The sequence below is a fragment of the Typopeltis vanoorti genome, chromosome 7 (genome assembly GCF_054136105.1).
Source record: "Typopeltis vanoorti isolate ZY-2024b chromosome 7, IOZ_Tvanoo_1.0, whole genome shotgun sequence".
Classification (NCBI taxonomy): domain Eukaryota; kingdom Metazoa; phylum Arthropoda; class Arachnida; order Uropygi; family Thelyphonidae; genus Typopeltis; species Typopeltis vanoorti.
The window spans coordinates 136,099,716-136,112,658 of record NC_143555.1 but is presented as its reverse complement, the minus strand read 5'-3'; the positions used below and the strand labels follow the sequence as shown (position 1 = coordinate 136,112,658).

Here is a 12,943-nt window from a genome sequence, read left to right as displayed (position 1 = left end):
GGAATTAATACTGTTTAAAAAAGAAGGTAAAGAGTTTTTGCTGTGAGGCCAAATAGTAAATATGTCATCTATATATCTTACCCAAAAAGATGTTTCTATTTTTATTTTTAACGATCTAATGTTGGTATTCTGGCTTGTATTTTTTTTAAACCGTTCTTGTAATACCACTGAAGATGGTATGCTATTTCCGGACCGAAATATTTGGTTAAATAATTATGTTTCTTGTGTTTACGTGAATATATCATTCAGGTAAAATGGATATGCTGAACATGTCTAGTACACATTACCAGTAACAGTACGTTCAAAGAAGAATGGTCCTATTAAAGCCCTGGATGACAATCCACACCAAACATTGAGCCCCGATAAACACAGAGATTAGCCTTTTCTTTACCAAGACCGCACTGTGTGGTAACGAGTCACATCCTTTCAGAAGTGCCCCCGTTTTCACAGAAGAGTGCTGATCTAGACTGAAAAGTCGAAAAGCGTTCCAGAGGAAGGCAATGGCAAACCACCTCTGTACCTTGCCAAGAACATTCCATGAACATGCCAAAAATGAGAAAGTACGATATGGTGCTGGACAGTAAGACCCTTGTGCCTGAAGGCACCCAACAAGCAACTGGAGAAGAACAGAGGGCTTCCACAAGTAGGACTAGTTTTATGATGTGTCCAGGTCAAAACCGGAAGGAATCTTGGTTACGGATGTTGCTGGTTGGAAAAGGGAGGTTCCATGTTTCACAAGAAACCACAGGATTGGAACTTAGATGGACAGGAATGGGCCATTTTCAGTCAGGGGACTATATGGTGTATTACTTAAGACATGAGACAAGTCAAAAATTGAGTATCTTTCTTACTCAGGAAAAAAGATGGCTAGGTATGTATTAGGTTATAATCCAGTGAGTGACAGAATCATTTCTCTCAGAGTGAGTGGACATCCAATGAATATGACCATCATTCAGGTTTATGTACCCACTACAGAGGCACCAGAAGAAGACATTGAAGAATATTATGGCAAGTTACAAGAAGTGATAGATGCAACACCAAAGCGAAGTTTATGGCTACTTATCAGAAATTAGAATGCAAAAGTGGGAGAGACTGAGGAACAAGGAATAGCAGATCGTTTTGGTTTAGGTATTCGTAATACTGCAGGGAAGAGACTAGTTGAGTTTTGTGCAGAGAATTCTTTGTTTGTTGCACAAAAGTTCACATGTGCAACATGTGCAATTTAAACAGCACAAAAGAAGATTGTACACATGGATATCACCTGATGGACAATACAGAAATCAAATTGACTATATACTTGGAAAAATAAGATGGAGAAATGCAATTCTGTCTGTCAAGACTTTTCTAGGCGTGGAATGTGGAACAGACCATGAGTTATTAGTGGCTATGTTACATGTGAAATGACGGAAACTGAAAACAACACAAATGTCGATCAGATATGATCTTGGAAACATACCAGCTGAATACAATATTAGCATACGGAATAAATTCAACAGACTCAATTTGTGTGAAAGAGAACCAGATGAACTATTGGGAGAGATAAAGATATAATTAAAACAGAAGCAAAGAAGAATATTCCAACAGTTTGTAAGAAGAAGTCCAGATGCCTATCAGAAGATGCCATCAAAACTATTCAGGAAAGGAGGAAAATGAAGGCCACAAGGAAATATGTAGGAAGTATGGCATTTGAATGCAGAGTTTCAACGACAAGCCAAAAAAGACAAGGAAGTATACTTTAACCAGAATTCCAACAAATAGAACACCAAAACAAGAAAGGAAAAACAAGGGATCTATTCAAAAAGATCAGAGAACTAACAGGGAAGTTTAGTGCCAAGACCAAGGTGAAAATATTCAAAAGTAAACACAAAGGATATCTTACAGAAGCTGCAGACATCAAAGAAAAATGGAAAGCGTATACAGAAGCCCTTTACAGAAAGGACTACAAAATTACTGAGAAATTTGAAGAGCAGGATTATACACGGAAGCCAGTACCGCTGGTGGAGTGAAGTGAAGTGGGCACTGCAACAGCTATCCAGTAAGAAGACCCCAGGAGGAGATGGAATACCTACAAAGCTGCTCAAAGCCCTGGGGGAAGCGGCAGTTAAAATTTTAACAGCTATATGTCAGATAATTTGGATTACAACTATATGGCCTAGGGAATGAAAAAATCAGTTTATATACCTTTATTGAAGAAAGGCGATGCAAGAGAGTGCAAAAATTACAGAGCTATAACACTGATTTCTTATGCAAGTAAAGTCTTACTTAAGATCATTCAGAAAAGACTGGAACCATTCATGAAGAGAGAAATGTCCGATGAACAGGCAGGATTTGGAAAAGGCAGAGGAACAAGAGATCAAATCGCCAATGTGAGATGGATAATACAAAGAGCACAAGAATATCAAAAGAATGTCTACCTTTGTTTCCTTGACTGTAGCAAGGCTTTTGACTCTGTAGATCATGTGAAACTGTGGAATGTGTTAAGAATAATGGGAGTCCCAGAGCATTTCATTATCCTTCTGAGGAATCTTTATTATAAACAAGAAGCTACTGTCCGAACAGATCTTGGAGAAACTGAGTATTTCACATTAGGTAAAGGGGTGCGACAAGAATGTATTTTATCTCCGTACCTGTTTAACTTGTACAGTGAATACATTTTAAGAATGGTAGAGCTGGAGGAATCTTCAGTTGGAATTAAAATTGGCGGGAAAAATCTTAATAAATTGAGGTATGCAGATGAAACCACCTTGCTAGCAGAATGCAAAGAAGATTCGAAGGAACTTATTATGGAAGTTAAAGAAGAAGGGGCTAAATATGGCCTTAAACTTAACCTCAAAAAGACAAAAGTTATGGTAACATGTGAACTTAACGATTTTGAAATAGATGGGGAAAAATTAAAAGCAGTTAACAATTTTGTGCTCCTAGGATCCGAATTGATAAAGATTGTTATTGTACTGAAGAAGTTAGAAGAAGATTATTAATCAGAAAAAAAGCAATGACAAATTTAAGCAAGATCTTTAAAGATAAAGATATTTGCCTCGCAAAAAAAATCAGAATCGTGAAAGCAGTGGTATTAACTGTGGTACTGTATGGATGTGAAAGTTGGACCTTAAGAAAGAGTGAAAGAAGGAAGATAGATGTATTTGCATTTTGGGTTTGGAGACGCTTACTAAGAATACCATGGACTGCAAAGCAACTCAATAAATCAGCGATAGACAGAATAAAGCCAGATTGCTCCCTTGAAGCTATGATCATCAAGTAAAAATTGTCATACTTCGGACATATTATGTGAGCAAATAAAAGTCTGGAGAAGATGATAATGCTTGCTAAAGTTGATGGAAGCAGGAGAAGAGGAAGACAAAAGAATTAGATGGGTGGATGGAGTTAAAGAAGCAACTGGAGTGCGTTTATAAATTCTGAAAGACATGGTCAAGGACAGATCTGAATAGAGCGTGTATGTTCGTGGGATCACCAAGAGTGGAAAAGGACTCGATGGAACATAACAAAGCCAAGATATAATTATAGGCAGCACTTGTTTGCTGCCTACAATTAGTGATATACATGGGTCAGTTATCTGTGATTGGCTACTGGTGGAGATTGAACTTCCCAGTCAATCTTGGGTTCAATTCAGATTCTTGGGTTCAATTCAGAACACTTCAGATTCTTAGGTAGAATCTGAATTGTTCTGTATCACCAGTCAAATTTTTGTTTATATGATATCTTGTTTTGACTGTGTATCAATTATGTGATTGAACTTCCCAGTCAATCTCCAAAAAGCTAGATAGGGTATAAAGGCCTCGCCTACTTTCCTATAAGGGAATAAAAGGCATTAGCTGATTTATTTATATAATAATAATAATAATAATAATAATAATAATAATAATAATAATAATAATAATAATAATAATAATAATAATAATAATAATAATTTATTATTATTATTTAAATTTTTTTTATTGATTGCTAAAAGATTTATACATACAATAAACATCTTGTGTGACATTGCACCTTATAATTTTACAGAGTTCAGCACTAAGTGCTGCATTTCCTACATTGGATTTCAATTAAAATTTTTAATAATACTTTTTTGTCTTTATATTATGTATTTACAACACATGTTCTTCTAATACTACCAATGAAGATTATACAGAATTTTATTGTATAATATTTATTTTATTTTATTTTATTTATTTATTTTTTTTTAAAGTTTGAGAAAGAGTGATTATACATACAAATTTCTGCATTTGCTTATAAGGATTACTTGTAGATGAGTGAGGGAAGTTAATCCCACCTACTTTGAAGCTTGGGTTAGCTTTTATGAAGAGAGTGGGATTTAGCCTTCACTATTTGTGTTGTTGCTACTGTTTATGTATGGGATGTAGACAATAATAATAATAATAATAATAATAATAATAATAATAATAATAATAATAATAATAATAATAATAATAATTATTATTATTATTATTATTATTATTATTATTATTCCTAACATGGAATTTAGGCCAAGTGGTCTGTTCCGGTCTCATGCCATCTCTTTCTTGGTCTTCTGATTCTTCTTTTCCCACTTATTTTGTATCTGTATAATATTTTTGGTAGTCTGCTGTTATCCATTCGATTTAAATCTTCTAGCAATTTTTGTTTGTACTGTCTTATGTAGTAATTAATTGGTTTTATTTTCAGGGATTGTAAGATTTTTTCATTTGTTTTGTGGTCCCGCTTCGTATATCCAGCTGTTTTTCTGAGGAACTTCATTTCTGCTGTTTGAATTCGTTTTCATCTTTCCTTTTCATAGTCTATGTTTCGCTTCCGTATAGTAGAGTAGGTTTTGACAAGACATTATATAGTCTGATTCTGGTATGTTTTTGTACTACGGATGGCTTAAATATATTATTTATTATGCCATTTACTTTGACAAAGTTTGATATTTTTGTCTCTATGTCTTTTTCTTCTTCATATGATAGATCACATCCCAAGTATCTGAAAGTGTTTATTTGTTTTTTTTATATCTATCACTATTTGATGATGATGATAATAATAATAATAATAATAATAATAATAATAATAATAATAATAATAATAATAATAATAATAATAAATTTAACTTAATTTCATAAATTAATAATAATAATAATTTCCCATTACCAAATTCGCATTTACGGTGTATTTTTGTAAGCATCTAAAAATTATAAATGCAATAATAGACCTGATATCACAATTATCGAACATCGACAAGTTTGGATTATCGATATGCAGTACCCAGTGTTAACAACAAAGAACTGGAAAAAATTACTAAACTTCGAGATCTGGCAATCCAAGTTGGTCGACTGTGGCTTAGACACACCAAAGTCATCCCAATAGTTATCGGTGCACTTGGTGCAACTTCAAAGCTATCCAACTCTTTACAGCAATTAAACATCAATGAAGTGACCCCATATGACCTACAAAAAACATCATTACTTGGAACAGTCCATATTTTACGACGCTATCTGACGGACCATTCTTAGATTCTTGGGTAGAATCTGAATTGTTCTGTATCACCAGTCAAATTTTTGTTTATATGATATCTTATTTTGACTGTGTATCAATTATGTGAATAAAATAATAATAATAATAATAATAATAATAATAATAATAATAATAATAAATTTAACTTAATATCATAAATTAATAATAATAATAATTTCCCATTAACAAATTCACATTTACGGTCTATTTTTGAAAGCATCTAAAAATTATAAATGTAACGGCAAATTATGATTCATTTTACCGAGCATTGTTAATTTTCATTATTACAGAAAAACTGTAATCTCTGATCCCCGACATAATTTCTTTTATGTTCGATACATAGATTATATGATTCGCCAGGGAACGCCACTTGCTGAGTTTGAATAGTGAAAGAAGGTGCATGCACGTGTAGAAAGTAGTAGAAATTTCGGAATTACTTGTTCAAATGATAGGAATAGTAATTTCGGTGTCATGTTTAATTTACGCGTAGTTGCATCTCTTGGTTTTTGTGTCCTAGCTTCAGAAGTCGTATACTATTTATTTCGAAGATTATATCGTTTGGCGACGATGGAATCATGTGCTCACTGTAATTGTTACTCCAGGAATATAAAGCAATTTTTACGCAACAGAAAAACAAAGAATGGAAATTATGATTCATTTCACCGAGCATTGTTTTTTCCTGATACTAGTATAGCTTGCAGCACACTCGCCAAAGGTGAAACTTGTTTAAATAAGGATTGCAGGTTTTCACATCAGGAAACATCACTGGTTGTTTTGGAAGAAGTGTTGAGAGCCAGTCGCCAAACAATAGATATTTGTATGTATCTCATAACTTCGAATTATTTTCGTGAACTAATAATAAGTCGCCACAAAAAAGGAGTGATTGTTAGGTTAATAACTGATAAAGCTGCAGAGGAGACAAACGTTTCTGGAAAGCAAATAGGAATGATACGGGCAAGAGGTATTTATTCATCACGTATATTTTTAAATAGTTTTGTTTACTTATTTTATGTATGTTAGGAGAGGGAGGAGGATAATTGTTCACATAGATATAGAAATAAGGATTTATACAAGTGATTTGTTGTCATATATATTATATGGATCCCACACATGAGAAGTAGACTTACACGCTTGTGTGATGGAGGTAATGAAGGCGGCGAAAGAGAACTTTAACTTAATTTTATTATTTATTATTTTTTTCATTTATTTATTTAGAATTAAAAGTTATAGTTGTTGGGAACATTTCATGAGTAAGGCTGTTTAAGAGGTTAGAGGGAATAAGAGAAAAAAACATGGTCAGTGTGCTCTGAAAATATGTGAAAAATCTAGAAAAATGCTATGTGAAAAATAAATTAATAAAAACAACCAAAAAAAAAAAATCCTATCCACCTTAAGTATGAATGTACTGTAGGCTTATTGTCTCTCACCTGCAAAAGGTTTTGTAAGTCTTGAAACTTGGCAGCATACCATCAACAGCAAGTTCTGGATAGGTTTTTAGGTTTGTTGAGAGTTGATCATTTATGTATAGGAGAAAGAGTAGATTAAACAAAGATTTGCTGAACTAACCTTGATGCCATCCAAACCATTAGCACATATAGGCTTATTGTCTCTCACCTGCAAAAGGTTTTGTAAGTCTTGAAACTTGGCAGCATACCATCAACAGCAAGTTCTGGATAGGTTTTTAGGTTTGTTGAGAGTTGATCATTTATGTATAGGAGAAAGAGTAGATTAAACAAAGATTTGCTGAACTAACCTTGATGCCATCCAAACCTTTAGCACCTATCCTCTAGCGGGTAATATAAATAATCATTTGCCATCTGCAACACACTTTCATGCATAATAGAATTTGAACTATAGTCGGAAAACAATGCTGCAAGTCTGGTTAGCCAGTTATGCCTAGCTTTTTTTTTTTTTTTTTTTTTTTTTTTTTAAACTTTAAATGCTAGTACACTATAATTACACACTTGAGTTTTTGGATTAATTTGTTTTCTACTGTATGTGGTCCTAACTTTATATACTGATACATTATAATTACACACTTATATGGTATCAATGCATTTTTGCCAACACATTCAATAACCTAGTCCCATCACTATCATTCTGTGTTTCATTTATATTACGACCATATACAGTAGCAAACAAATTAATCCAAAAACTCATTAATTAAAATTTTAAAGAAAAATTTTAATTAATTTCTAATTTAAATTGATTTATTTTATTTTATATATATATATATATTATAAATTAATTTAATTAATTACGCTTTCAAAGAGATTTAATAAACCTCTTTAAAATCGTAATAACAATACCCAAACCAAACATTACATTCATTGGTAATTTTTCTTTTGAGCGGATGTGTGCCGAGGAAGAGTACATATTTTTGAATGCTATCTTGATTTGATTATAGCGACACAAATATAATAAAACACTACTCATCTTATCTTGTTTACACTATTAATAAATATCATAGAGAACAGTTAAAATACATAGCACTCAACCAAAATAGTGAACTAAATCGAATATGGTAAACCAAGACCAAAATTATTGTGAACTGAAACAAAAACACATAACAGAGACTATTGTACATGTCTGACAGGAAGTGGTCTATGGATTATGGAATACTGAAGCAATTGATGTGAGGCCTCTATATATTCTTAAGTAGCTAGTTGTGAAGATACTTCATGTACACTCTTTTGTTTGCTAAACAAGAAAATAGTCTGTGTTATGTGTGTCATTAAGACTGTTCCTGTTCTGAAATTCATTAATGTTCATTACATGTTACGAATTGCAATAAACTTTGCAATGAAAAACATGGGTTTACTTAGGGAAGGTCATGTTTTAGCAACTTGCTCACATTGTATAATAATGTTACCATTGAACTAGACAAGGGGAATGGATATACCATGATACTTTTGGATTTTGCTAAGGCTTTTGACAGAATACGGTATGGGAGACTGCTGCATAAATTGGAGAAAATGGGTCTAGTTTATAGGATATTAGCATGAATCAGAGGATGGCTGACTGACAGATATCAAAACGTGGTATAGGTGGAATGTGGGTCTGCAAGATTTAAGGTAACTAGAGGTGTACCACAAGGATCAGTGCTTGGTCCACTATTGTTCAATCTCTACATTAATTGGGAAAGATTTGACAAGCATCATATAACCATTTGCTGATAATGCAAAGATAGGTAGGGTAATCAGGAATGCTGCTGATATGCAGTACTTGCAGAATGATTTGAATAGGCTGGAATTGTGGGCATGGGAAAATGGGTGTCAGTTCAATGTCAGTAAATGTCAAGTCATTCACTTCGGAGTGATTAGATATCCAATGTCGTATTATATTGGTGGGATTATGCTAGAAGAAACTGATGAGGCTAGAGATCTTGGAGCATTAATAGATAGGAAGTTGAAGTTCAGGGGCCATTTGGCAAAGATTGTGAATACAACTCAAAAGATAATTGCAGTGTTGAAATGAACATTCACATGTAAAGCTAAGGATGTTATTTTGCCTATTTACAAGGCCTTGATAAGACCTCACTTGGACTATTGTGCACAGGTCTAGCTCCTAGTTTCTGTTGTGATTCTAATATATTGGAGAGAGTCCAAAGGAGAGTGTTGAAAATGATATCAGGATTGTGGAATGCTGATTATGAAGACAGACAGATTTGTTAGTGTCTGCAGTCTACAAACAGAAGAAAGAGGTATGATAGGATTGAGACTTACAAACTTCTAAAAGGGTCATACAGGATTTCAATTTATGGAGGTTGGGTAAACGACAAGAGGGCATCCTTGGAAGCTAAGAATGAAGGCTGCCAACAAGGGTGTTGAGGGCTACATTTTTCTCTCATAGGGTGGTGCGTGATTAGGATGGATTGCCATTGGATGTTGTGTGTGCCAGCAGTGTGAATGAATATGATAGCTGGTGTGTGTAGTATGTGGCCTCCCACGATGGGTCTCTGACTCCCTCGAGGGCTCTCTTAATAATAAATCTAGCAAAGGCTAGATTTATTATTAAGAGAGACCTCGAGGTCTCTATTCTCATGAGTTTTACATTCCTGGTGATGCAAGAAATTAACTTATTTTAACGACAAATTCTTGCATTATTAAAAAAAAAAAAAAAAATTCACACACTTAATGTTATTTTTTCAAGGTTCTTGCTACATAACTGTTTGCATATAATTCTTTATCAAGTTTAATTCATTTACATGTATATTTTTATATTTTTTTCCCACTAGGTATTCCAGTTAGGTGCAATAATACAGCACAATGGATGCATCACAAGTTTATTATTGTGGACCAACAAATTCTTATTACTGGTTCTTTGAACTGGACTGAACAAGCAATTATGGGAAATTATGAAAATGTCATAATTACTAGTGAGCAGCAATTAGTGAAACCCTTTATTTCTGAATTTGAAAGGTTATGGAATTTCTTTAAATTTTAGAAAGAAAAAATGAGACAAAGCATTTATAATTGACTCCTTGTTTTAGTGAAAAGGGTTTTATTCTGTGGGAGCAATTTAGAAAACTGTTTAGCATAATATTCAAAGTAGGACCTGTTCTGGGTGCTGTTGAAATTGCAAAGAAATTTGTATTAAAAACCTTAAGGACTTGTGTGTGTGTGTAATACATGTTTTTTAGACATCATCCCTTCACAAAGTGCCTTATGTAGCATATATTGACAGATTGATGAGACATTGCATCCTTCAGTTGTTAAAGACCTGTGTGTGATTCTCCTCATAATGAAAATTGAACTCAGGTGAGCTTTTTCATTTCAATGGTGAAGTAGCAGGATATCTTCATCCCTGAAATTCGGGGTGTTTTTACATTGTATATAGGCAAATTGGCCACTGATAAATATTATTAGTGGGTAGTAGATGACTTTGTTTATTGATAGTGGTTGGTGCTGATGGAGTAGTGGAAACAGTGGGTTGTGTTGAGAGGAGTGTTCTCTCGCAATGAGTGCTTGGATTCCTTGAAAATATCACATAATATGATGTACTTCTTTGTCTGTTATCAAAGGTAGATGGTAGATTGCCTGTTACCTCATGCAATCTACCATCAAACAGTGAAAGATATAAAATTCATGAATTAACCTTAGTAGATTTACCTTAATATCTTATGTGTACAGCAATTCTAAAAGCTTAACAAACAAACAAATGCTAATCTGGTTTATCACTTTTCTAGATTTGAGCATCTCTCTCTCAGGATATTTTGGAGAAATATAAAATGTACTCTCTGGGCTTTAAAAGTTCAGATGGTATATTTCATAATTTGTTCATGTGTGTGTGTGTGTGTGTGTGTGTGTGTGTGTGGAGAAGTTTCTTCTCTACTCTCAGCTTGTTGGTTGGTGAGTAGCATAATTGTGGTTTTCTGTTTGGTGCAGTTAATTTGACTGTTTGGTAACTTCATTCATTTTTGATGTCACTCATGGATTCTTAGTTTTCCTCCACCATGTCTTCCCTACATTTTCTAATCAGAGTCCTTAGTAGGTGTCCTGTCATGGTATTTCTCTTTTTTTTTCTAATGGTTGTAGTATTTCTGTTTCTGATTCTTTTCTTAATACCTCTTCATTTGTAGCTATATTTGTCCATGCAATCCATGGCATGCACCAACACCATATCTCAAATTCAAATGCTATGTCTTGATTTCTCTCTCTCTCTCTCTCTCTTTTTTTTTTATTTTTTATTTTATTTTATTTTTATTTTTTTATATATAAAGGGCAATGGCTTCTTTGATCTGTAGAGAGGCACATCCCACACAGAACTTTTAAGTGCTTTTCTGACATATTCTTTGATATTAATATTGTTCTTTCTTCTTAAATGTTTTTTTTTTTGCTTGCACTGTTTTTATTTTCATGTCTATTCCACTTCTCCCATATGACGTTATTTGGCTTTCTAGGTAAATAAATTATTTTATTTTCATTAATCTTTTCCCTTCTAGCAAGATATAATTTGCTCTCCATCCATGGTACATTTCATTACTTCTGGTTTTTTTTTTTTTTTTTTTCCCTCATTGCACATAGTTTTTCATCTCTGCAAGTGATTTCTTTAGTTCTTTTCATTTTCTGCTCTTAATGCTGCATTGTGTGCAAATGTTACCATATTATAGAGCCTACCATTAATCTTTATTCCACTATTGACTGTTTTTCCCCTTTGAATTCTTTCATAGTTTATGTAAATATTAAGAATGTGGACAAGAGTGTGAATGAAGACAAGAATGTGGAGCCCACATCCTTATCTAATGCTCTTTCTTATTTTAACTTCTTTCTCTGTTTTTCTGATGACTGCAATTTGTTATATGGCATTACTGTTATGAGAATGTGACATTGTGAAGAGTTAGGCTTCATCTATGTCTTTCCTGCTTCTGCTTTCTGCTTTCCTGCTAGTTGAGATATTTGCTCAGTACTAGGCAAGATTTAAACTAGTGCTGTAAAATTTTGAAAAATGAATAACATATACTTTTAATACCTAGATTTGTGGCTAATAAATATAAATTTCCAGATAATAGGCGAGCCCTGTTAGCTGAGTGGTTAGTATCTGCCCTCTAACAACAGGATCATGAGTTCAAATCCTGCTGTAGGCGTGGATGTTTGTAATTGTGTTTAGGTGGGAAATGAATTTCATTGCCTAGTGTGAGACCATTGCAACACTAATTGGAAGCGTTGTTTGGTCTCTAGAGAAGAGTTTCCAGACTTCGTAAAATATAAATAATAAAAATACAAAAGATATATAAAATTAATAAAAGTAGGAAAAGAGAATATCCTTAGCCCATTCACGATACAAATGTACTATAGATTTATTAATAGGATCCCAGTTGTGGTGATACCTACTGTGCTGTAATATATCTTTTGTTGATTGAAGGATGTAGTATCAGTTGATATTACAGGAAAGTAATAGATATTCAGATAGAAATAGTGATGAACTATCAAATTTTTCTAATCAGCTGTTTTAAAAATAGGTTAAACTTTTTATCCCTAAGTAAGCTAACCTAATGATACTTAACAACATTCTTTGTATTATCTAAATCACTTCATTATCTAGTGTAAGATTCTTCGTCTTATCCTTTCTTCATCCACTGCAGGACATAGCACTCCTCCAACTTCCATTTTTCTTCACTTTTGTCTCTGACCACCATTTTACTCTTCTCCATATGTGGATATCACCTCTCTATCATTTTCTCTGTCTATCCCTATTCCTTTTCCCCCTTTTGGTGGCCATTCTATTATCAATCTTGTCCACCTTTTGTCTCTCATTCACTTCTATTATATCTCTTACTCCTGTTTGTTTTCTTATTTCTTCATTCTTAATTTTATCCTTTTTATAAAAAAAAAAAAAATGTCAGTTTTAAGCATTCTTTCAAGTTTTTTCTGTGCTATCCTCAGATTTTCACATTGCTTCTCTGTTTAGGGTTACCATATTTTGGGAAAGTTAATCC

General features: G+C 33.3%; 2 protein-coding genes across 2 annotated transcripts in view; both read left to right on the top strand.

The window, feature by feature from the left end:
* The first annotated feature begins 5,936 nt into the window (after positions 1-5,936).
* zuc (Mitochondrial cardiolipin hydrolase zuc) lies at positions 5,937-9,982 on the top strand. The gene is made up of 2 exons (XM_090396154.1): positions 5,937-6,466; positions 9,743-9,982. The coding sequence occupies exons 1-2, from the start codon at positions 5,977-5,979 to the stop codon at positions 9,949-9,951; spliced, it is 699 nt and encodes a 232-aa protein (XP_090252280.1). The 5' UTR covers positions 5,937-5,976; the 3' UTR covers positions 9,952-9,982.
* A 149-nt stretch (positions 9,983-10,131) lies between these two features.
* LOC150105101 (juvenile hormone acid O-methyltransferase-like) overlaps positions 10,132-12,943 on the top strand; it is a 173,616-nt gene continuing 170,804 nt past the window's right edge. The window contains exon 1 of the mRNA XM_090395118.1: positions 10,132-10,265. Coding sequence (XP_090251244.1) covers positions 10,249-10,265 — 17 coding nt within the window. The 5' untranslated portion in view covers positions 10,132-10,248. The remainder of the gene's footprint in view (positions 10,266-12,943) is intronic.